At 42.2% G+C, this 26,626-nt stretch overlaps 1 protein-coding gene across 2 annotated transcripts in view; it reads right to left on the bottom strand.

The window, feature by feature from the left end:
• Positions 1-26,626, bottom strand: part of LOC108929730 (protein Jade-1-like) — a 49,150-nt gene that overhangs the window by 13,435 nt on the left and 9,089 nt on the right. For both annotated transcript variants that reach the window (XR_001965781.2, XM_018744454.2), the window contains exons 3-9: positions 26,432-26,517; positions 18,982-19,139; positions 9,636-9,808; positions 8,139-8,350; positions 7,443-7,610; positions 5,893-6,009; positions 4,261-4,737 (exon numbers count right to left, since the gene is read on the bottom strand). Coding sequence is in view for 1 of the 2 variants with exons in the window: in XM_018744454.2 (XP_018599970.1) it covers positions 4,261-4,737; positions 5,893-6,009; positions 7,443-7,610; positions 8,139-8,350; positions 9,636-9,808; positions 18,982-19,139; positions 26,432-26,517 (1,391 nt within the window). In the remaining variant the exon portion in view is untranslated. The remainder of the gene's footprint in view (positions 1-4,260; positions 4,738-5,892; positions 6,010-7,442; positions 7,611-8,138; positions 8,351-9,635; positions 9,809-18,981; positions 19,140-26,431; positions 26,518-26,626) is intronic.

The raw sequence follows: 26,626 nt of genomic DNA on the forward strand, positions 1-26,626 counted from the left end.
TCAGGAATTTGCAGCTTGAAGTTTCAAAAATTCATGTGAGCACTGTGTTGGTTTGAACGCTTGCCTGTCCATTGTTTTGAGGGGGAGAGAGAAGGTTACACTAGAGGCACATGGGAAAGCTGCTGAAAATACTGATACCTCACTCATGTTTCTCTTTCACAAGAACTGCAGCAATGAAGCCACATAAAAGAATGGCTGCGATCAACATTTACAAGTTCCGTTCAAGACGCAAAAGGGACGACAAAGGTCTTTCTCATGCCTGTTGTAGATGCAATGGAGTTAAGAAACTAAATCAAAGCGGTGAAGGAAAACCCAACAGGAAAGCAGATCATTTGAGAAATAAAAGACTGAGGTCTCTGGACTCATGGTGCGGCCACAGACACGACTGGTGTGCAGTGGGGCTGGCTGTGCTTTAACAGCAGAGGGAGCTGGGTGCTGAGCTTTGTGGGTGATGTTCCTCTACAGTCCAGGGCTCACTGGCAACTGCTTTCCTACAGGATAGGAACAGTGCCAGTCTCCACACTGGCCAGAAGGATAGGGCCATGCCATGCCCAAGTTTTGCACGAAAGCAGCGTCTTTGAAAATGGTAGTACTTCAGACCATTCACAAGGACTCTGCCATATCTGTGAACCTAACGCATTAAGTAACGTGAGGTTCGAAGTTGGAGACAGGAAAAATGTCAAAAAGCATCACCATGAGCATTGGAAAAAACACCCGGAGTGGCAATGAAGTTGGCGTTTTCCTTACTCTGTCCTCACCGTGCCTCCTGCTCCCACTCCCAAGCTTATATTTTGCTCATTGCAGTCATTTTGAGGACAGTGAAATAGTGCTGTGGTACAGGAGCAAATAGCCAAGCAAAACATGCTTCCACCCTTGCCTGGCTAGTACAAAACCAGCAGGTCAGCACTAGGACACTTCCTGCCCTAGACACAGCATGTGGTTTCCTAACTGCCCACGGCATGATGAGGGCAAAGCTACCACAGATGTGTAGCAGAGCTGGTATATATTGGAGGGGGTGGGGGCAGCGGTGTAAGACGTGCCTGCTCACACTGCTGTAAAACTGACACACATTTGCATCATACAGGGTAATCGTGCAAACAGCATTTGAATGTCTTTTGAAACCAAGAAGGGAAAAGGAGAGGAAAAAAAAGCGGATCGTTCCATTCGAAAGAGGAAGAGGAGGAGATTAGATCCAGTTAGGCTCCAGATGAGCCTGGCAGAAGCTCTTCCCAGTGCCCCCACCTGGCTGCCCTGCTGTCCAGCTGCACCCTAAGCCAGCGTGCCTGATTTCAATGTTCCCTGCAATAGGCTGCTGCTGGCAGACACCCGGCAACCGCACACAAACACACACATACACTTTCCAACACAATCCAACACAGCAATAGCCTGTACTTCCACTGGCACAAAAAGAAAATGGATACGATGACCCAAACTGCGAGGCCTGCCACTAGAACCATGGAAATTAGGAAGGATGATGAGGGCAAGAGAAACATTATAGCGTTAGGGCTTGTGGCCTGATTCCATGGGAAAGCAATACTAAAAATCTCAACATTACCTCATAATATTCCGGAAAAAGTTCATTCAAATGTTCTAAAGAACATTTTGGCTAGATGGTGCTGAATCTTGAAGCCATTTTAATATCATTAAATTTTTGTGGTCATCAGCTAGAGAGTTTAAAACTTGCAAGAAAAAAAAAAAAGAAAAAAAAAAGCTGCATCTTTAAATGCTTATTTTTTTAAAATGTCAAAAAAGACTAAAAAAACCAAACCTTGTATTAAGGTACAGGACAAAGTTTTCCTTGTCATCAGTAACTGGAGTGTTAGTGAGTTTGGGCACGATGAAAGTGGAAACAGAAGAACCAAAAAACATGGTCAATTCTACTTTCTCATTGTAATAAATTTTAAGGATGACCATCTTAGCTCATTCCTAAAACCGAAAAGCACAGTAGAAGGTTTTGCTCTAAAATTATCACAATATCTTTAACTGTGCAGCAATTTTAACAAGGTGGTCATAATAAGCCTCCAAACTGTTCACTAATACACACACACACACACACACACACACACACACACACACTTTCAGAACCGCTTGTCCCATACGGGGTCACGGGGAACCGGAGCCTACCCGGCAACACAGGGCGTAAGGCCGGAGGGGGAGGGGACACACCCAGGACGGGACGCCAGTCCGCCGCAAGGCACCCCAAGCGGGATTCGAACCCCAGACCCACTGGAGAGCAGGACTGTGATCCAACCCACTGCGCCACCGCACCCCCAATACATATACTATGTCTGTTAACACGCACACTGCAGAAGTGCACCTTTGTTCCGCACATCTACAGAGTGTCCTCATTAGAGCGGCAGCTCATTTGCAGAAATGGTGGCTTTTCAGAGGTGTCTCCAGAACCTCCACCTTCTCCCTCGCTGCCTTATTAAGCCAACAAGTGAGTGGGATTCTAAAGACATGTTTGGCACAGTAAAATGGGGGAAGCGCTTCCATTAAAGAAGCTCTCGCTCTGTCATAAGCACTATCAGTTATCAGAGAACTCTAACTGCTACTGACCAATATTCACCTACACTGCTGTTATGTCAGCCCCCTAGCTGGAGTAGCCATATCGAGACCAAAAACATCACCAAAAGGCATTAGCTAAATCCTCTCATGTTTGTCTATGGAGTGACATGCAAATTTGAGGATTTAGCTAACAGGAAGGGGGGGGTTGGGTGAAGCCTTCGCCCTTAGAGTGCGTAACAGCTATTCTGTCAGTTGATTCAGGTTAAGAGGATTAAAATTTTTTCTAAATAGTCAGTTAACCCCCTGATACACCTAGCAAATTCCTCGTGGATCCAAATATGGAATGTAATTAGCATTCAAAGTCACTCAATTAAAAACCTAAATGGATGTATGAAATCCTGCATATTTCAATCATCATGCTTAGCAGATGCAACCATGGGTTGCTGTAATTCCCGACTTGTACACTTCTCAAGTAATGCCATGGGGCTCATGAAGGAAAAGGGGAAACAGGGAATAGAAAACCAAACTTCTAGAAGAATAAAGAAAATGAAACAGCCTTAGATTTAACGTGCTGGGACGGGGCGAGCACTGGGGGGGGGGGAATGGAGTACATGACTGAAAAACTGTCTGTGGGACAGTTAGTGTACTGATAATGAATAACTTGTAACCTGAAGGTTGCAGGACTGAGTGCCACTCCTGCTCAGGTTCCTTTGAATAATACAGCTGCCCTGAACTGCTTGAAATGCCCTGGTTATGTGATTTATTAATATTTGAACTCCTGGCAAAGATGATGATTCATGAAGTCTATTAAACAAGTAAATGCTGTTAACCAAAGGCCTTCAGGACTGGCTATCAATTGGCTATTTGGTTTATTACAGAAAAACTCTTCTCACCAGATAGGTCAGTGTTTATGGAAGCAAGTTTTTAATCCAGTTCTCATCTTTCCCACTTTCCAAAGCTGTCATGCATTCAAACAGATGCTTGGCTAACTTGTTTTTCCATTGTGGTGAAAGGATGTAACTCTGACCCTCAGAGCTGTAAAGCCAGCTCAACATTCAAGAAGGACCTCACAGTATCTCTTTCCAACCCACTTTTCTCACCTTCTTCAATGCTGCTTGGAATTATGTGAACCCTATAGGGATGGTCATTATGCTTGTATTAAAAAAAATTTTCTAAAAATTAAAAAGGTATAAAATCTTACACTTATAAAATGAATAAATGAATTACTTACACACCTGATTCTACTTGCGTATTTGTACCTATTATGTTTGATGAGAACAATCAGATTAAAGAAATTGTGGGAAAACAGACACACGAGAGGTTCACATACTTTCAAGCAGCACTCTACTCCATAAAACTTCAAAATCTGTTTAAAAAATGTACTGTACCAATTCAACATGGAGCTCATGTAATGTATGGTGGTTAACAGTGGTATTTGGAGAAAAACTTCTGTTAAATGAACAAATGCAGAAACATAAGTGTAGAGCACTACATGAATCATAATGCCATTCAATCAGCACAGGGTTGCAAGCCCACAGTAAACAGTAGGAATAAGATATGCGATTGAAAATCTTGTAAGAACTTAAGTCTTTATCACTGGGTTAGGGCTTAATTGCCAAGAGTCAAATTGAGCATTATGGATAATTTATGTTCAAACCTATGAAAAATTAATACCTTCTGTTTTACCTAACCTGCAAATCAAGGCGGTATAACAGCATTAACACTAAGACTAGTGTACAAGCTGAGACTGACCCGCTCCAAGTCTTGCCGTAAATGGGTGAAGAGCTTGAGGCGGCGGTACAGGACATCCTGCTCCTGCTGGGCCAAGTTGTCAACCTCATCCCGCTTGAGGGCCAGAAGTGGTCGGTTGAAGTTGGATTTCCGCCGTAGCTTCCAGAATTGGTAGAGGAAGTCAACATGGACATCGGGAAGACCCAGGCTCTCCGCCACATCTTGGGGGTTCACTAGCCGATAGAACTCATCTTCTAGCTCCTGCAACTTTTGCTTCCGCAGGCTGGCCTTCTCTAGCTTGTCCTTGTCCGCTCGCTCCGGTGGAGCTTGATCTGAACCAGAGGTCTGCTCACCTCCAGCCCTTGCTCCTCCACTGTGCTCCAAGCAGTAGGACTTGAAGCGCACCTCGTCATTCTCAGCCAGGAGGGTGCGCATCTCCAAGCCATGGTCAAAGGCGCAGGTCACATGGAAGGCCACAATGCAGGAAGGCATGGAACACTGTAGGGGTAGAGAACAATAACTAGCAGGTTACTCACTGTAAAAAAATGTTCACGTAAGACTAGACTAGATACTTCAAGAGTTACAGCACCCTTGGGATTCCACTGGAGTTCCATACTTGGCTCAAAAAGGGTTAAACTACTTGAAGACAGAGTGACTCACTCAATTACAACTCACTTAACTCAAAGTTTGTCTTTAATGAAGACAGGATGACAACTTGAATATTCTCTCTCATTTGGAAAGATAATTTTACTGTTGTATTCCACAACAAAACCTTTGTCCAAAAATATATATTGAATTAAGTGACTACCTTCCTGCTAATTCTACTGACTTCAGGAAGACTTGGGTTACCTTTCTGGAACTCGTGTCTATTTGATTGTGATTCTTTTCCATTGTTCAAGAAAATAATAATAATAAAATGGGCAATCAAGTCCAGGGGTACCATACCAAGTGAATTCCATCCCCCACATACTGAAGAAGAGAGGGGGAACAATCCTTGTTTTGACTAATGAGCAGCTCCAGCTGTAACTCCCTGGATATTTCCTATTATGTTCTAATTATAGAACAAATGTACAAGATCCTAACACAAAAGAAGCACAGCACTGAAAAAACATTCATATTTTAGCTGTACCATAAATCACTCCCCTCTGTCAATCACCACTTTCCATGCAGCCTTTAATATGCTCAGCCTTTCACTGCAATAGGGGCTGCACTGCAGCTTTGGAGGAAAAATAAATAATTACCCAGGGATTGCAAGAGGCACTCAAGGACAAAAGTACACAACACTAACAATCTGCCATCGGCATGTAGGTGAATGTTGTAATGCTAAAAATAAACCCTTGTGCTGAAAGTGCTCTTACTGAGCTCAGAACCATGATAAAATTCACACAAGTGATATAATACTGATTAATTGGGGAAAAAAAAACATCATGAATGCTAATTGAAAGGCTACATAGGGAAGGCTATATTAAAAAAAAAAAATAAAATAAAATAAAGCAGGTTTTTCTAAGCACAGTGGTCAGAGTCACTGCCTTACACTCAAATAAAGGGGTTAAAACCCATCTTGAAGTAGTTACTTACCTTAAATCGGTTATAGCAAAAATAACCCAGCTGCATAGATGAGTAAATTACATATTACTGCTGACCACAACCCACCTGAATGCAGGTACCCATGTGCTCCCTGCACAGGCTGCAGGAGAGTGCCCAGCGGCTGGGGGGGATGTGGGACACCTTTGTGATGGGCTCCATTTTCTCTGGACAGCCGATGCTCACCTACAAAGAGTGGATTTTGTCGGTGTCTGAAGAAACATGCAATTTTAGGATGCAAGGAGATGTACATGCGAATGGTTAGTATATAAATGACAATGAATACAAAACTGGAATGTGCAGATCTCCTCTGACCAAGAGATCTACAAATGTAAAAAGTAGCTGGCGAGGGGCACACACAGTAACTACTGTATGTCAGCACGCTAAAGAAGAAAAAGAACGTAACTAGCGATGGCACCATTTCGGACTGTACAACACTCGTAAATGCATCTCAGCAGCCTAAAAACAGAACTCTGCTGGTTTTTGTCTGGTATCTGTATGTGTACAGGATCTCGAACTGAATTAACCCGAGAATTGTGCTCAAGAACATGTGCTCCTGTCAGTTCCATTAGTCAAAAAGGAATTCATTCTGTAAGATAAACACTTGTCTTTGAAGAGATCTTCATTGTGTGATCCTTTACATCTTGCCGACAAGCTCAGCTACCCCTCCCCACAACCCCATCCTCCAATCCATTAAAATGGAAATGGAAACTAATTCAGACTTAACAGACTTATTGAAGCGCATGGTGGGACTTCTGTGGAATGCTATTTCCCATTCTTCTCCCTTTTTATGATTAGAAGACTCTTAATATTCATCTTCAGCCTGGCAGAGGCAGGAAAACGGAGAGGGGCTGTGTGTCGATTCCTCCCCCTACTCAGTCCCAATGTCAATTGGATCTTACTTTTATGCAAAGCTTTCAATAAGACACAACACAAAGGCAAAGTCAAGGCCCATTTATATTTAATAAAGAAAAAGGGCTTCAACTGAATTTTTCTTTCCAGGATGACAGAAAAGTAGTTCTAACATTCCTGGCCTAGTTTCTAAAATGATATCCTCAAAAGCCAGGCAAAGTTTTGGAGAAGAGCAAACCTAATTACAATGCCAATGTGGAATGGCAGAACTATCAAATAATTTTTTTCCCCCAGTCTTCCTTTTGAAAGGTAAGTTGAAGGTCCAACCTACAAAGATTCAGTTACACCATCCCACTTAATTTTCTATAGCTCCACCTCACAGATTAACACCTCTTTTCTGTGTAAACCTGGGAGATTTTGTTTGATAAACAGTAGCTGATGGTTATCAGCACTTGTACCTTGCCAACAACTGAGCAAGCACTGACCACACCAAATTAGTTTTATTTATATATAAATAAATATATATTTTTTTAAATGCGCTGTTGGGCCCACAAATTGTAGAAGAGACACGTTTTGTTCTGGTTGGATAGAACACTGGTATACAATACACTTTTAGGGGTTGACAGGACATTACTTGATGAAAAACAAAGAAAAATTAGGAGATAAAAAAACAAAATCAACCAATTAGACACCAATGGTCTGGTCACTGCTCATCCAAAAAGCTGCTGCCTGGCTCAGAGGACAGTGGTAACAACCAGTGCTCCTACCTCAGGGATCCATAAGGCACAGCTGACATGGACCCATTTGGTGCCACTGCGGGTGGGCTTCAGGGCCCCACCCCTCTTGGGGCACAGTAGGCACTTGGGCTGCACGCCCAAGGCGCAGGTGCGACACAGCCAGTTTCCCAGGGGGACCTTCAGGATGCCGTAACATGCCTACCAGTCCCACACAAAAAGGGGTATATTTTTAGGTAGGTCCATGAATCAATCTTGAAAGCCTACATCAGCTACTGTATGTTCTCTCAAACAAAACCATTACCTGGGTTTTTAACTGCTATTATAACTACTACTGTTAGGTGACTTGGGTCATTAGTTACCAAAGATCTGCTGTTCTGTACATTTGGTCTGTTCTACTACGAGCTCAGATGATCAAATCCTTAAGCGGCTGAACAGCAGCTGAATCCATTGTGCTGGTGGTGAAATATATGAACCAGGTGAGGTATGGAAAATGTATGGCGTGAGAATAGCACTCCACCAGACGTACCTTTTATCAAGTTACTTACTCTGAATCGACACAGTAAAAGTTACCCAGCTGTATAAATGTGTAAATCACAGAGATATTTCAGTAAAGAGAACTTGACATTGTAAGCTGCTTTAGAGGAAAAACATCAGCTAATTTACTAAGTAATAAACAAAATAATACTCTAGCAAAAAGCAATGTAGGCTCTGCCTGACAAAACTCACCTGGTGCACACAGACATTGCACTTATCACAGAAGACCATCTCATTGCCATCCTCGCCCTCTGGAGAACGACACACGTCGCACACCACATCCTCGTCATATTCGATGCCCAGGCCTTCGCCTGTCTCAATGGCCAGCTGCATGTTCTCCTCACACTGGATCTCCAGTTCTGCTATGATGCGCTCCATCGTTAGCTCATCCAGCTCAGGAAGTGCTATAAAGATGGGATTAAAAGACACAGTCCTGAAGCAGATGCTGGTGGAAGTTGGGACCAGCTGAGACCACCACTTAGTTTCTTTGTGTAAGGGTTACCATTTCATGGAGTTTAAGTCTACTTAGATGGCTCTCTAGCTTTTTCCAATGAGGAATGGCATGGCATGCTGAGGATCCTTGCAGACTGGTCCAGGACACCTTTACAATTCACTTAATCACCCCTCCAAAATAAATGAGGAAATACTGTCTGCATGGTGCACACATCATCTACACCCGATCTCTCCATACTTTCTGGAGAAACCGCATGCCAAAGAAAGGCCACCTTATGCTCTTTCTGAGAACCAGTCTGATCCATTGCCTTAACAGAAAATCTGTGCCAGTTTCAGAAATGTGGGTTGTTTTAGGGTATTGCTTTTACAAAACATGGCTGGAAATAATGGTACAGAAAAACCCTAACACAGATCAGTCACACATAAGAACTGAGAGCAGACACCAGCTGAGAGCCAAATCCCAGAGGAACATTCAATATAAGGATTCATAACAATCAATTTGTTTCCTGAAACCACACAATAAAATTCTGCAGCCTCACATGAACAGAAGACAGTATAATTTTGAAACAGGACTCCTCTGCTTTCCTTTTAATAATCTCCTTTTTGAACTTGGAAACCATTATGTTTTCATAATAACAGTTATTGCTTTTGACAAAAAAGCAAACCAAGGTTTTTTTTTTTTTTTTTTTTTTTTTTTTTATAAAAGTTATGAAATGCAGCAGAGGCCAATAACGAATGGAAGTCTAAACAGAGGGATATGCACAAACTGTGTTTGGTGATCTGTAAAAACTAGAGCAAACACAATGAGACACGGGAACAAAAACAAACTGATTTGCGCTCATGGACAGATTGTGAATCCAATCAGCTCAGAAAGTCAGGGTCAGCTGTTGTCACCATTCCAAGACACACTGCTTGACAGAGATCTAACACTGAGGACACAGGGTAGGGGTGATGGTGAAGGCCAAGGAGAAGAGTGACACAAAGAGAGTTCTCGTATCATTTGGAAGATGCCTGTGCAGTCATGTACTGAAATTGGAGGAATACCCAATGGTACACTGCTCAACACAGAAGAAGAGAAAGCAGAGTGACAAGTTACACCACCTCCACAATCACTTCAAAACCAGCCAGCTCATATAAAAGGGACAGCAAGAAGCAAAATGAATAAACGTAAAAAAAATATGCTACATGCTGCAGTGCACAGACTAGGATCAGCTGCACAAGTATGTGACATCTTACCCAACTCCCTGAATTCTTCATTGACCAACTCCAACCAACACACATCAAGGTCATCGAGGTCGTAGAGGGCGAGTGGTTCTGCAAGTGGCTGTGCTTGTCCTTGACCCGGATCTGGAAACACTCGACTGTATGACGGGGAGCAGAACGAGATCCGGCTGACCTCAGGCAGCACCCTGTGTTCACATGCACATGGACAGAAACAGAGGTGCTTGTTACCATTCCATGGCTGAGCACATTTAAGTGACTTTGAATAAATCTAATTAAAGGGGTGACTGGAAACCGCCATAGCCTAAATAGCATTCAAAATCAGCAAGGAAACAGAGTTTAGCTAGAAATGACTTCATGGGCAAAACATTTTTTTTTTTTTTTTTTTTACACATGACTGACATCAAAACCTTTCCTGTTATATTATCAATTATTCAGTAGAAGCAGTTGAGACAAAAAGCCATCTCCACATGTTTAATAATTGATCAGTTTTATATTTCACAAAACAGACATGTAGATTTAAACACACACTAGAACTAGTTCTCTTCCAGCCTACAGAAAGCAATGATACTCAAACACTGTTCAACAGCACAAACTTCCTTCCATTTGCTTTCCTTTATTCCCAAAGGCATGGAGCACAAGTGTAAGCTGCATCACGTATAAAATAGCTGATACTGTTGCAAAGCACATTCACCTTTGCACATTTTAGAAGAAAAATGCATCTACAGTATAAAGATGTTCAACCACCTATTATCAATAACCACTTGTCTAGTACAGGATCACAGTGGTCCGGAACCTATCCCCAAGGCATACGGACAGACTATCCAAGCAGAGTAGACACTAGATCAGACTAGATGGTTAGTCCATCACATGACCACTAGACAATAATTCACACAATGTAATTTTAAAAATGTCATTAATGTAACCTTTAACCTCTTACCCATGAAACTAATTTATTTTTGGCTGAGGAACACACACACACACACACACACACACACACACACACACACACACACACACACACACACACACACACACACACACACACACACACAGCAAACATGCTGTGCCACCGCGCCCCTAGGTAGCAGAATAGGAAAACAAATTTCCAATCTTTTTCCAAAATGCTGTACAAACCTGCTTTGTAAGTGGTCTTTTTTTACTGCAAGAACCTTTTTCCAGATGTAGAATGACTTAAGTACCCTTTCCCTCCAGGACGAACTCATTCACTTGAATTCCCTACACAGTTTTGTAATAACTGAAAAAGTCCCTTCATGTACTTAACTCAGCTCAGTGCAGCAGGTGAAATACTCAGAGCTTGTTACAAATGAGGAAGCTCAGGCAGCGTTAGTGTGCCTCCACTTTGCATCACAGCATTGCCGTTTTATCACCTTCTTGGGACTGGCATTCTGCATACACCTAAAACATGAAGAATTGCACCGAAACTGCCTAGGCAAGCTAGAAAGCAAGGCTGCGCCATTAACTTGATGCACTGTGTTGAGGGGGGGAAGTAAACTGTCAAAACTGCAACTACAGAAATGACATGTCCAGGAAGACACCTGCGCAGCCTGATTGCCTTATGTTATCACCTCCACCGGTGCCATGAAGAAGGGTTCATCTGAAATACAGCTGGAATTGCATTGCCTTTTTTTTTTTTTTTTTTAGACATACATCTCCGAATGCCAACAATTAGTTGACATTTTACATGCTGTTTACACCATGCCATCGCTGTTGAGATAGCATTGGGTTTAGACCTGCCATGTCAATCTGGCTTACTTCAGTCCTATGCTCTGGAAGGCATAAAACTGGACAGGCCTAAAAAGGTTATAAGTTTAGTTCAGTTTTAAATCTAAACTCAGCCACCAATCACAGCTACTAGTAATACAGATCCTACTTCACACATCATTGCAAGAACAAGTGCAAACAAGAACATCCATATTAAAAAAAAGGGGGAGAATGAGTAGACAAGGACAGAAACAAAAATGCTTATGAAACTGAAAACATTTCCCAGTCCAAGAAGAATGAAGTCTTGGTTGTTTGGGCTCCCTCTGTTTTTAAACTAGTGACACATGATGCTGCAAACTTGTGGTTACTTTTAAAGGTTTAGTATGCACACTGGAAAACTTGTCCGCACCATCTGCACTTATTTTAAGTAAACTTATGTTTGTAGAAAGTTTGGCTGGTCTTATACTTTTTTTCAGTTTACTTGAGCAACCAGTAATTATGTGTTTTAGTACCTTGTATACTGAGATCCTTGTCTTCAGGAAAACTTTAAATGTGGTATCGTTCAAGTTGCGTCAGCACTGCTGGCACCTATAAAGTGTGTAGGCACCTTAACTTTCCTGACTGACACTGCATTTAACACTGTGACGGTGCATGTGGCCACATCAATATAAAACAAGTCCCCAACAGCAGCCCACTACAACCATGTGCATATGCTGTGTTCTGGGAATCTGTCCAGGGCAAATCAATCAAATCAATCACACACCTGACTATCCATCCAAGACCCTTGATGCCACATATCACCTCAGCTTATGGTACAACCATCCAATTGAAAACACTCCAAAAATGTTCCAGCCAAATATGTAATTATTTTGTTCAGAACCTCTGTAAATTATCTTCCAAAAAATGTAACTCAAAGAAGAATTAGTGTCATCTTACTACAAAGCTATTATCAGTTCAGCACTGCAGTTCTGTTCTGATAAAGGGACACAATGAGACTTGAACTTTAAGCACTGATGCAAAAAAAGATACCTAGATTAATTTCACCTTAAATGACAAACTGAAATATTGTCCTGCAGGACCTTGTGGGAAGACAGACAACCATGCAGATGAAGTGAACCAAAGACTGTGTGGGTAAAGGGTTTCGATGTGTCCATTAGTCGCATGGCTGAAGGTTCAGAGATTCTAAACAAACCGGTGAAGCGAAGCGAGGAAATGGGTAGCACCGCAAGCGAACAGCGAGCGCTCCAGACTGACAGCAGACCTCTGGACTATTTTTAAAGGGTGGCTCATGCTGGCAGGTAGGCCAGTCAGGAGGAAGGGAGAGTTCAAAAACAAAGACCACAAAGAGCTGGTCAAGAAGCTGAAGAGGTAGTGAGGAACAAAAGTATCTGAGGATGTTGGAGGAGGAGTCTATGTATACAAGTCAAGGAAACAGAGGAACAATAGTTGTGGGGAGGCAAAATTATAAAGTCTGTGCATGTTAAGGACACTAAGAATGACTTTGAACCAACAGGTGGGGGTAAAAGACAATCCTGCAACACAATAAAGGTTTCTGATGCAAGAAATATGACATCCGGCTTCAGCATCCTATAGTTAGCTCACTGGACACACCTGAGGAGTCCTGGTAGGATTGAGAGGAAGGCCTTTAGCCAGGGGTATTTTCTGCATGCACCCATTAAGAAAGCCAGGTAAGTATGTTTACAAAGAAGAGAGTTGCTGAAGCTACAATGACACAGCTGCCACTGGTGCTGGGCGAATCAGGACGCAGTGCCTAGTCACAGTTCAGGAATCAGAGCCAATCGAGACACGTTGCTGAGACATCTTGTGCTGTGTGGCTTCACCAGTCAGGAGTGGCGCCCAGCCGCAGGGGACTGTGGATTAATGGCTCTGTCTGCTTCCCTATAGCCCTGCCAACTGCTTAGAACCTCTCCTACATCCTCTGCTTCTTAATCCTCTCCTCCCTTGAACCAAACAGCTCCCCCTCTTGATTTTTCATTCCCACTTGCAACTCCTCATCACTTCTGAGCTGAAGCACTGTGCTCCCTTCAATGGTTAACTGGGGATTAGTGCAAGGATTCAAGATGACCATGCACACAGAAACAGCATCCCGCAGAGGCTCCCACGATTTGTCCCCCTATGTGGGTTAGTGGGGAATAAAACTAGACCACGGTTCCTTAGGAAGCTGGCCAGCATGTCCCATGCAAGGCCTGTCTCTGCCTCTTGGGAAGGTTTCCACCCTGGAGATGTAACAAGCTATATTTGGACCAGTTTAGACCTGTTAGAAATGTGAACCTGAAACAGAAGAACTGAGCAAGAGCTGCAAAACATAATATCACTCACTACACTAATGTACTGTATAAAATTAAAATGCACGTTGCATTCATTCAATTCGGTAATGGAAAACTGGTTTTAACATTTGTTGAAATCTGGCATGAGGACACTGAAATCTGCCAGATACATTAAAGGGAAAGACACCATTTACAGAAGTTCCTGTACAAATGCAGAAACTCCTGTGACAGTGCATGCAGAGGGTTAACACCTCCGTCGAGGTTTTCTGTCGGCTGCCATTTTGTGATTCCTTCGGATGCCAATGCGGTCTCCTCTGGAATGTCAAGCCCGTTGTCATGGTTATGGTTGTCCCTTGTTAACATCTACATTTCAGGCCAGTGTAACTGTGTGTATGTAGGTGTGCGCGCGCACACGCACACACTACTGCTGGGGGGAGGAGGAGTCTAGACTGCAAATGCAAGTTAGCCAAGTCCCTTAGCCCGTTAACACAATGTGCAAACATTCAGACCAAAAAAAAAAAAAAAACCCACACAGATTAATGCTGCAGAGAGAGAGAGGGAGAGAGAAAAATCAGTTTGTTTTCATTCACATTTTCCACCAACACAGGGAGTGAGCCAGGAGAGCACTGCCCAGGGCGCCTCTGGCTGCACGCCAGGACCTCGCTCCAGGTCTCTCAGTGTCACGCCGCCTTTACCCATTCTTTTCTGCCCTTCCAGTTTTTCCCTTTTTTTTGTTTTTTTTTTTTAATAAAAAACCTGGTCTGAAATACTGCATTGCGAAAGAAAGAGCCTCTTGGATAAGGAGGGGAATAAAGTGGAGCACCTTCCCCATTGCCCCCCCCCCCGCACATTCACACAACGCCCAAACGCTCACCTGTTTTAACAAGTACTTAGAGTATTTGCTGCGAACCAGCATGGTGCTTGCTACCCTCAAACATGGTGTGCATTTCCATGTCCATGCTCACTTGGTCACAGGCATGTCGGCGTGTGGGCTCCCTGTAGCCTGAGGCATGGGGTGAATAACGTGAGGCCACGTGTCTACGGGCAAGCAGCACCACGAGTGCCGGTGTGTGGGAGTGGAGGGTAAGAGCACTAAGCAAGATGCATAAGGTTGCCATTCAGCATCCACTTGGCTGAGAACTGGCACATGATGCCTCCAGAAGCTTCCAATGTTTTTAGTAGAGCCACACAACACAGCCGTCAAAGGAAAACCGCAGTAACTGCTCAGAAATTAATCCAGAGAAGTCTGAAGTTATTTTAAAGTGATCTCTAATGCTGCAAGTCATTTTTTAAAACCACATGAAGGCTGGTGCAAATACAGTGTTCATTCATAATCAAAATTGATACATACAGGAACATTACTGAAATTTCAGGCTCAGTCCAACATTAAAGAGACTATATGGAATGTTGTGCCTGTAGCAGATTTTGTGTCATTTGGATTCTTTCTGTTCCTGTTGCGACAGATCCCAGTAAACATAAGCTAGGGAATCCTGTCCTCCAGTTTCTTCCAAAAGTTTCTCGTGCACCCACCTGAACTGAACTGTGTTGGCTATTCTCCTGCTTACACACCTAAATGGAATCCAGTGGCTAATGGAACTTCTTTGCAATGCTTAGAGACACATCATCCCTCATGTCTTGGTAAGTACACCATGCACCATAAGTCTACTTCTTCCAGCTACTTCAGAGCTCTCTACTTTTTTCAAATTATTCTTCAGTATTGTGGATTTATGAAAATGGGGTACATTCCTTATATCAGCCCAGTGAAGTCTGTGCCCCTCACTAGTACCTCTCCAATACTAATTTTAAAAAAAAAAAAAAAAAAACTGGCACACACATTTTGGGCATAACTAGGACTAAGAGTGGGAGCAGGTGGCATAATAATTAAGGATACAGATGTGTAGTTTGTTTTCAGCTTGAGAGTCAAAATATCTTGCAAAATTCCTCACCTGAATTGCTACAGTGGAAAATCCAGCTGAGACAAGGATAAAAGCCAATATGGTGGAACTCTTAACACATGGTTCTTAATCATTTTAATGTGAAAACCTGTACCGGCAACGAAAGGCCAGGAAGGATCAAGCCACTTAACACAACCAGATCAAATGATTCCTACCCAAACTTGCAGAATAAAGGAGGGATCTCAGTTCCTGGGAACTGAGTTTATTAGGAAAGGGTGGAGTCTGTGTGAGTGGGTGTTTCTCTAGGTGAGGCTTCTTACTGACAGAAGCTGGCCTCAGTTTAATGTCGAACGAGAAGGAAGGATCCATCGGTAATACTTAGCAGGGAGGTACAGGAATGTGTGAACCAAACAGAAAATCCAGGATGCTCAAAACAGATCAGGTATGATAACTGTCTATGAAGCTAAAGAACATCTCTACACTTTAACCTGTACGAATTTCATTGCCAGGTGCCATGGCGCAGCAACAGGATTTCATTCCCATGTCCACCACCAACAATGCAACCACAAGTAACACATTAGAGAGATACCTCTGAGCACTGACTGTGGTTATGTTCAAAACCTGCTAATGCTATACACCACAATATAGCCTGTGCCATAGTATATTTCATTCTCAATGTCAAGGGACCAAGCACCATAAGTGAAAGCGCGGTCAAAAACAAATTAGCTGCAAAGTCAGCAAGTTAAACTGAAGCCACCCACCAAAAAAAAGAAAAAAAACCAGAGACAAAGTAAAGGCAAGATATATCATGGAAAACATTGCAGCCATAGTGCACTGGACCCAACAGCTCCTCAGTTATGTGTACCACCTCCTGGATACACACAGCAAGCATGGCTCCTTTGCACAGGGGGTGTCACGCAGCAGAATGTAATTAGAGAAGGAGCATGCGTGCTGAGGAGAGGTGAGGTACACGCCAGGTGGACTGCGTTCCTGAACCACAAGGTTGGCCGGCAAGAGACGGAGGTGTGAGATGGAAAGGGCTGCGACAGCAGCAGCGGGAAGGACAATATCACTTGGTTGACCAACTTGGACATGGGTGACACACCACAGGGAGAAAAAAGAAAAATACCAGAAACAGAAGGGGTTCAAGAATCCTGCAGTCATACACAAAGACCCGAGGTCTACGAGCTTGGCCCACAAAGTCTCCATCTGGTAAATTTACAGGTACAAGCATGTGCGCGCGCGCGCACACACACACACACACAAAAAAATACTGTGATGTCCAAAGTATCAATTTCAACATTAAGTAGGCAGCTAGTGTTTAATTATGTTACTTTCATATCAGAATTAATTTCAAAAACATTAAGCATCTTCAAATGAGATCTAAATTTACAGCACCCGCTCTCGGCTCATCTACTAACTTGAGATGAAAACTGGAGAATTTGTGCTCAACTCTTGGATAAAACTGTCAACAAAAGCAAACCATACTTGTCCAGAACATCAGAAGAACTGTTTCCGAGTACATCTGTCCCTCAAAATATGATCCACGCATAGCTGGGCCAACTCAGTTCTATGAATTAAGAAATGAGATCACAAACAGTAGAAATCCAGAAAATCTTTTTTTCAGCGCACCAGCCACTATACAGTATAATGGAACATGAAATACCTTCCATCAACAGAAATTCTTTCCGAAATGGGGAGAAAGGTTTTCAGCAACTTAAATACATATATAAGCAACCCATCAATAATTTCAGAAATATTAGGAAGGGTTTGGGACCCCCACAAAACATACTTACTCCACATGTTACTTAACATGGGAACTGAGTAAAGTTCAACCCAGCAGAGTGTTTTCTGTTTGTGTGCGGTTAGCCTCTGTGCAGAGCAAGCAGAGAGATGGGACTTGCATTATGGCTCCAGTTTGCAGCAAGCGACTTTGATGTAGCCTGCAGTGGCAGGAAGGACCCGACCGCACACACCACGTGGCGGGGATTTTATGGGCCAGCAAGCCAAGGAGTTCCGATGCAGCTGCTTCTTTACAGGACAACGACGGGCAGCTGTGGAGGCACTGTGGTGAAACCCTCAAAAACAGCAGTGCACAGCATCATACAATACAGCAGGGTCTCCAACTGGATCCACAGGAGGGCTTCACATGAACTAGGGCTCGACCCACAAGCTTACCTTAACTGGTCCAATTACTCCTTTATTTATTCACATTGATGTTTACTCACAGCATCTACTTTGCTTTTCCTGCAACACACCATTTTGTTTCACTTGATGTCAAAAACTCAAACACACTGGAAAAAGCCACTGTGCTAATAGACTAAGCTGACGTGGGGAGAAAGATTATCAGTATATGCACAGGTTCTCTGTGGAGTCAGACACCTGCATAAAAACTGAAGGGGTCCATTTCATGATTTCAGTGCAAGATACCAACCATCCCAGGAGATAACAGCAATTTAATTCTACAGGGAATGTTTTCATGAGCTGTTACTGAAGTGTGTGACATTTAGGTTCTCTGTATCTACTTCCACACATGGCTGTTTCGCAGCAGTCCCTCTAGCAAAGAGGCATTTAGAGTGCTCCAGCCATCATGTGCTGGATGTTACTGGGCTCTAATAGCTGGTTACTTGTACCCAGCACAGCAAGGAGCCCTATCTTCTCTGCAAGGTCAGGATCAGATTTCAGTCGTATGTGTTTATCCCATTGAGAGGAGAGGATCACCAAACAGGCTCAATGGAACAAAGCCTGGTTGTCCAACAGTACAGCTTTAAAATAGCACTGGAACACTATGCACAAGTTCCACGGAGTTTCAGGTAACACAGGCCTTGACAAGTCTTTGACAAAGATTTCATTCAGTCGCAGGCTTTCACAGTCATGGAAGCTTTAGTAATGTTTTTTTCTCACCACACAGTGTTATTAATACAGAAACCCACATGTCTGAGCTTCTGGCTCAAGCTCAAAAAAACACTTGGAACTGTGTTGGAATTCAGCCCAATTAAGTGTACATTTCATCAACCTCTCAGTTGTTCCTGCATAAAAAGCTGAGCGGCTGAGCACAGAGGGGAGCCTTTGGGTAGAGCTCAACAAGTCCATTTGCGTTCTAATCACGGCAGCTTGACTCTGCAACCCTAGTGATCACTGGCTTGATCCTACGATGGGGTGCGGACAGTCCAAGTGCAGCTTTGGCAATAAACCCCGATTCTCACAAGACCATGGCAAAGTGGTCACCAAAAAGGATTGGAACCACTTTCGTACTCATACGCTAATGCTCGTGCAACATGAAGATCTTAGCAACCCACTTAGGTTTCAAATCCTAATTATCTGCCTGTGAGACGATAGATGTCCAAGACTCCAAGTGCATGCACATGGGTATATACATTTTATAAGTATGCACCTAGACATCCACGTATGCACTGGAAGAGGCTGCATGTACATGAAGGAGGGCTTGAGTACCTAACCACAGGCTCCGGGATAGCATCCACGTTGGCCGGCACCTGGACACCCTTTTCCCACTCCTGTCGCCAAGGATCTGACAGAACGTAGAAGTCATCAGAGCTCAGCTGGGCCGAATCCGGTAGCTTCATGGCAGTGATGAAGTCAGTCCGAAACACCTGCCAGAAGAAAGTTTACAAACACTTAGCCATATAAATACCACCAAGATTTATTAATGTAGGCCTGTTCAGACGGAAAGAAGAGAATTCCATTCTGACGGGATCCTAGGAAACCACAATTATAAGCAAACACAAATATGCATCTCATACATACAATTTGAAATATCCTTGAAGAGTTTAATCTTACCTTATTTATTATATTCCACACCTTTCCAGCCTTATTCTTGGCTGCATTACTGGTTTAATTGTACTAAGTAGCAATATCTTGGCCCATTTTAGCATATTGTTAGTATATTATGGTACCGTAGTGAATTAAATGCAGCAGTAGGAGGAGGGAAGTACAAACAGGTATTAACATGTTTATATGGGATATTAAGACTACTGTCACCAAGTGAGTTACATGCTCTCTCACCTATTGGACAGGAGTCAAAATCTACTAGTTTGTACATAATGCAGAATGTTCTTGAAAAGTGACTAATCATCATAAAACGTTTAAACAGCAACATAAAACACTGATACTTTTGAGTTAAACAGCATCCCTCTGTGGGTTTAGTGATGCACCAGCTATGAAAAGTATTTTGTGACAGTCACAAATATGAGTCTCGCATCTTCAAAACAGCATATCAAGTATGCTTTACAAAGACTACATGTACAAAGACTGAAGAGCAAAAAAGAGGCTATGCATAACACGTTCCTGTAAGAAAACAGCCAAAAACCCTCAACTGCAACAGAATGGCTTTACCAACCACAAACAAGCTTTTATATAAGGGTGGCCCTTTAAAGACAATGCTCAAACCCTTATCATACAGCTGCTCGAGGCCAGGGTTCTGATATTATCGATCTCATAAGCACTAGCTAAAGCCCACAGCAACCTTTACTCAAGGACATCAGCAGTACCGCATATTATCTGCTGACAGCGGGTTCAGCCTTCTGACACTGCCTTCATTATACACTTTATCATTCCTATATAAGCCCTCTTATCCAAACATTAATAGCCGGCTCTCAGCAAATGGGTTCCAAGTGCCCCCACCCCACGCATCGATCTAATCTAATACGCTTATTAAAAAAAGAAAACAGCCAATGGAAATCCCATATGACACTCCCACTGATTTCTAACGAGCAGAAAATTGCACCCCTCTGCTCCCCCGCCCAACACCGATAAAGATCTGAGTGAGACATCACATGTGGATATTGGTGGCCTTCTTGCCACAGGGGAGCATATAGACATGTCCAGCATTTCAGCAGTATGCTCTAGGTCCGGGGGGGCTAGAGAACCACCACCACAGGGCCTCGAGAATAACTATCATATGGGCTTGGAAAACGTGCAAGTGCATACACAAACACACAGGAGCAAGAGGGCATGTGTGTGCTGTGTTGTTCAACTAAGTGGACCATCGCTCCAGAAATTCATGCTTACAACTGAAACAGAGCTAATTAATGTCAGGAGGCACTAATGCAAGCTCCATGGATCCAGGGTTTGCTCTTGCGCATGAAGCACTTTCTCCGTCAGTGCCATATGACTGGCCTGCCGGCTTATGACAGGCAGGGCTCTCCCAGTGAGAGCTGAGGGCCACACTAACATCATTTAGTTCTCACACAGAAAACTGTTCAAGGGCTACAGATTAGGGAGAGATCAGATAAGAACAAAAACTGCACATTTGCACATTCTTTGTCTCATTTGGATGAGGCTACAACGTAACTCTTAACACTACCCCAGCAAAGCTTAATTTTAATTATATGGCGTGAGCCTTCATTTACAAGGTAGATGAATTACAAAGAAAACTTATGAGAACATAGAACCAAAACAACATTGTGCATTCAGTCTAACAACAGACATAAGCACACTGATGTATTGGAAGCAGGGTAGAACAGCAAATTTTCTCAACATGTCTTTTTGTTTGCTTCACAAGCAATAAGTCATACAAACAGCAGCACAAAAACTGAAGAAGCTGCAGAGAGACTGCAAGTTTATGGAATCATAAATTCACTCAACAAAATGGTGTAATGACTTCCTAACAGCCTTATCATGCTAGTCATTCCAGTATCATCACCAGAAGCATGTTTGCAGATGTCTTATTTGAAGGAGTAGGATGTATAGGTCATCATCAAGATGAGCTGAATCACCAGCACCAGACCACCACAAAACAGAACTGCAATGGTTGCTAAATCTAGACTGATCTGGTCATTCAGCAGGCACAAGTGCTCAGAAAGAGGACAGTGACCATTTGATGAGGCTCGTGAACTGGGATGACCTTATTGTGGCCAACAGTGTGGCCCATGGCTAAGCAGGGGTACTGAGAACAGCACGCTGCAGGGCACTGTGATGCAGGCCTCCTTATGGGATTTGGCACCCTTTTAAATGTCAGATAGAGGGATGCTGAAACAGAAGACTAGAAATGATAAAGGAGATGGAATCCCCTTTTCTGTTCTTGATATTTTGCAAGAAGCAAAAATTTCAATGAGCCAGGCCATAACATCTTCTCAAAAGAAGAAATCAGAGGCTAAAAGACACAGTAACACTGAACAGGAACTGATGGACCCCTCCCCCCTTTCCTGGCCAGGACATTAAAGATTTTAAATTTAAAAAAAAAAAAAAAAAAAAAAATGCTGCAAAAGCAGATAATAGCAAGTGAAACCAAGTGATTTGGTTAATCTGATAGCCATTAAACACTTTTTTGGAAAAGTATAACAGGTGCAAATTCACCAGATCAAAAATTACAGGACAAAAATTAGACTAGTAACTGCAAAAGTGTCCTGTATAATCAAATAAACCCTGACGAAGCTTTTCCTTTGCATCATGTAACCAACAGCCCAAAATCTGCTTCTCTCTAACCAGTTCAAGGATGAACGAACCTCCCCCTTCTGAAACTACTCAGACTTTGTTCACCTGTAACATCAAAGGATAAAAACATCTGTTAATATCACAATTGGCACTAATATTGCAGTTACCATTCAACCCTTCAGACAGTCACTGAGAAACTTGGTCTAAGTTCAAGTTCCCAGACCTCAAGAACAAATACTTAATATTATTCTCATGAAATTAATGCAACAGCTACTTTTTGTCTTAGTTTATTCTAACGTTCATTAGAAAAACACTTGGCTCATCCTATGGAAAACTGTCAAGTTTGGTGAGGAAAACATCACAACAACAGTAGTAAACAAAAATGATCTATAACTACACTATTGCCAAGTGAACAAAATCGCCAAAAACAGACGTTAGTCCGATCTGACACCACCTTCTTGTTCTTGAGATACGCTTTCATTTCCTGTGTACTCTAAATGTCATGCTACGCATACCATTTGTAAATGACATTAAAATTAAAGAATGCCTCAAGTTTCATTTAACCAAGCAGATTAAAAACCATGGGAACATTGATTACTGCTCTTCAGGGGGAAAAAAGTTATGGCTAGGTTGTGCTATTGCAGATAGCAGTAATCCTCAAATTCAAAGTTCTCAGCTGAAAACACAGTGCCATAGATAAGATGTACCGCTTGAAGCAGGCAGCTTTTTTCACAAGCTCTAACAGCCGTGCTGCAGAAGTGAGGTAGTCTTGATATTTAGGCCAATTTAATAGCAACTCTAGAAGAACAAGAGCAGAAAACAAACACCTGCTAAGCAGAGCAAAGTAAAAGATTTTTTTCCTCAAAAGCCACTTGGTCACTTCAATATATTAATGCTTGCACTGCTCCAAAGTATATGAAAGTGCATGTTGTTCTCAGGTAGGTATTGCTCTTCTATTATACATGCATGAACTCCTCTAAACTTACCATTTAGAAAAAAAAAAAAAACTTTTTGACTAAGCAATGATTTTTATAGTACAAAACAATCAAAAACTTTTTGAACTTTGTACATTTACTCAAAATGAATAAAAGAGCAGCACTAGAGCGTATTCCAGTCACATGGTACTTTTATGTGGCAAGATCTGGGCAGTTGAGAGCAGCAGTTGGGAAATTCAACATTTTTTGAGCAAATGCTCACCTGCACAGTTCTGTATGAAAAGATACAGTATTGAAACAAGTAAATATCAGTCTATCCCATATTTTTGTTTTTTATACCTTTCAAATCATAACTTACATTGTAGTGTGAGCAGGTTACCTTGCCAGTTAAACAATTCTCACTTCGAGTGCCCAAAGGCTAGCCGTGGGGCACTTTACCAGAGACCATGAGCAGCATAACCCAAGACGAGAGAAGGAAAACACTGCATACAATATGCACGGAATCGCAGAAGCCCTTGCCTAAGCTTCACTAAGCTGTGGGCTCCCACACACAGCTGCTGGTTTGAAGACCAGCACCATCAAGCATTTCAGCAGGGCTGCTCTCCACTAACGGACCTCCTCCTCCACCTTACCCACCCACCACCACCAAGCCCACGTCTGCTTCAGCTGTGTGCATCTTGCCACCATGGTACCACACAGCTGTAAATGTACTTCAGCAGATGTCCATCTTACCTACAAGTGGGCAAAGACCACCCCTTTATTCCCCTTAAGTAGTTGGTGGCATTTTGTTGCAGTTTAACATCCATTTTCATTTCAGATGGCTCAGGAAGGCAGGAGTTTTACCATGGGAACTCAGAATGGAGATTGTAGCAGAGTCAGGTCATGCACAAAGGTCTGCTTAAACACTTTAATAAAGTGGAATCACAGCTTACACAGGGACTGAGGGATAAACACTGCACATAAGTCAAAAACTGATCATAACCAAATGATACAAGCCACACGGAATACAGAACTCAACTGGAATTAAGACAACATTTAAAATACTTGTATACAAAAATATTATTCATTATTCAAAAAAGTAATCTGCACACACTATATAGTACTCTGTAACAGTAATACGTTTATTCTTTTTCACTATCAGTGATTCTATCAGTGAGATGCTGAGTGGGTATCAAGAGCCACTGGGGTGAGGGATGATATATAATCACTAGCTCAGTTAGAATGCCATGTGTTCAGAAGTGTTATTCATGCACTGAAATGCAATTTAAAAAAAAAATAAATAAATAAATAAATAATTCCATCAAAAACATGGTTGTCCAAATACTGCAGGAGCCACATGTAAGACCTTTACTGTGTCCATTTTCAGCTGAATTCTTTTACCTCCCCACAGCTCATCAAGTACACCCAATTTCTTAAATTTAGCTGCATTTTATGGAAGATGATGTTATTTAACAATGCCAACACCACGTGTGTTCTTGCAAATTTTAACACTGAGAACTTGGGAAATGCCTGAAATTTCAGTCAATACAGGCAGTCCCCGAGTTATGAATGTGTGAGTTACGTACAACCTGTAGTTACGAACCACCCCCTAACTGACCGGAAGCTGATTTGTCACCCTTAAGTAACAATCAAATGAAAACATCACAATTAAGCCTATTATGTTAAAAATCCGAGTTACTGTGTGTGTGCGTGCGTGCGTATATATATATATATATATATATATAAAAAATGGTTCATAATAAGAAACGGGCACTACTTTGCGATGCCATTCAAAACATCGCGCGTCTACAGCGGATCGTCAGCCCATGGGCGGGGCACGTGAGCCTGAGGTAGGACAAAGACTTATTTTCCTGTTAAGTATCTTGTGAGTTACTGTACAGGTGGTCCCCGATTTCTGATGGTTTGACTTATGATTTTTTTCTACTTTATGATGGTGAACTGGTGATAGACATTCAGTAGAAATCATACTTCGAATTTTGAGTCCCCCCCCGGGCAAGCGATATGCAGTGCAATACTCTCTCGCAATTCTCGGCAGCGGCAACAATTCGCATGTCCCAGTCTGTTGCACAAAGGTATGCATTAAATACATTTTCGAGTTATGATGGGTTCTGAGGAACATAACCCTATTGCAAATCAGGGACCACCGGTATCTGGTTTTAAATTTTTTTGTTTTTTAACCCTCCTAAATATGGCCAAGTGTAAATGCCTGTTCCTGACCACGAGAACACGTCTAGTTCTTCGATTCTGAATAAACAATCCTGCACTTGGGTCCACTCTCCTGTGCTCTCTGTTCATCATCACAGTAGTAACATTTATTGTCTCTTTCTATGTCTCTATCAAATTTGTTATCATTACATTGTATTAGTATTACCGTATTGCTACATTAAAGATATTTTAGTGTCTCCAGAAATGTTTGTTTTTTATGCATAGCAAGGCACACAATATACTATATACTAAGACAAACATTTGACAAATTGACATTAGATACCCACTATACCTAACTGTTCCAACTTACGCCAAAATCCAACCTAAAGAATGAGAAAACGGAACACGCTCTTAATTCAGGGACTGCCTGTATTGTACACCCATCCCCCATTATTCAGTCTCCTGATATTTGATTTTTTTTCCCCACATCCAAAATTACTAATACTGCTTATTGTTAAATCCGTCCGGTTTGTTATTTATACGGTCTGCTACATCTGATCCAGGCAACATTCATTCCTGCGTGATAACTCAATCATTTGAAAATTGTGCCAAGCAGCTGTGTGAGAAATGATACACATTGTGTTAATTGTCTTATTATTCATTGACATATAGCCTTCATCTTCTTCCAGACAGTCTTTATACACTGATGAAAATGTACTTTATGAAAATTATTTTAAGAAGTTATTTTATATGTATTACACTTATATGACTGACCCTTCATGCATGAAATGTGTGGGAATAACTTGCCAAAAAGCTCAATGTGTGCTCTATGAAAAGTCCTGACACCATCATCCTGAGCAACAGCATGTAGGATGGGGGAAACAAAATGCAGCCACTATAAAATATCAAATCTTTTTCACCATTTCTAAAGTCAGGGGTGTGTGTGTGTGTAAAATAGAAAAGAAAAAAAAATTCATTATCTCTATTCCAAATGTAGACTTCGGGGGGGAGGGGGGGGACTAGAATGGTGAGGAAGCTTTTTAGGTACAGGCCCATGTTTGCTACTACAACCATTTGTGTAATTCAAAAAAAGCTTTGTGCAAGTGACTCAAAAACCCTTGGTGGAGGTGACAGTATAAAAATATATGTATTTTTTGGGAACTGCAAAAAATTTCATATTTACACTACTTCCCCCCCCCCTTTATTAGCCATCATTCAGGGTGATTTTAGGGTGGGGTGGAACAAACTACAATTTTCCTCCATAAAAAAATAATTTCATTATTCTGTTCTTCCATATCTTGTCAATTTTCAAGAATGAATGCAGAATGTTTAACAGGGAAATAAGTATTCCGTTTATAACCCCCCCCCGATTATACATAAAGACCTGCTCTGTCTGTCACTGCAAATATCACCAGTTCAGGTAGACTCACCTCTGACGGCTTCTTCTGCTCTTGCCGGACCCACGTGCTACTGGTGCCTGTGTTCTTGGAGGACTTGGACCATGAAGTCACGTGACCTGCAAACAACGAACCTCTAAGTCTGTCACAGCACCACAAACTGGGAAACTTTACCAAAAATTCAAACTAGGGAAGCACAGACTTTTATATGGTTGCCCATATAACAAG

The sequence above is a fragment of the Scleropages formosus genome, chromosome 13 (genome assembly GCF_900964775.1).
Source record: "Scleropages formosus chromosome 13, fSclFor1.1, whole genome shotgun sequence".
Taxonomy (NCBI): Eukaryota; Metazoa; Chordata; class Actinopteri; order Osteoglossiformes; family Osteoglossidae; genus Scleropages; species Scleropages formosus.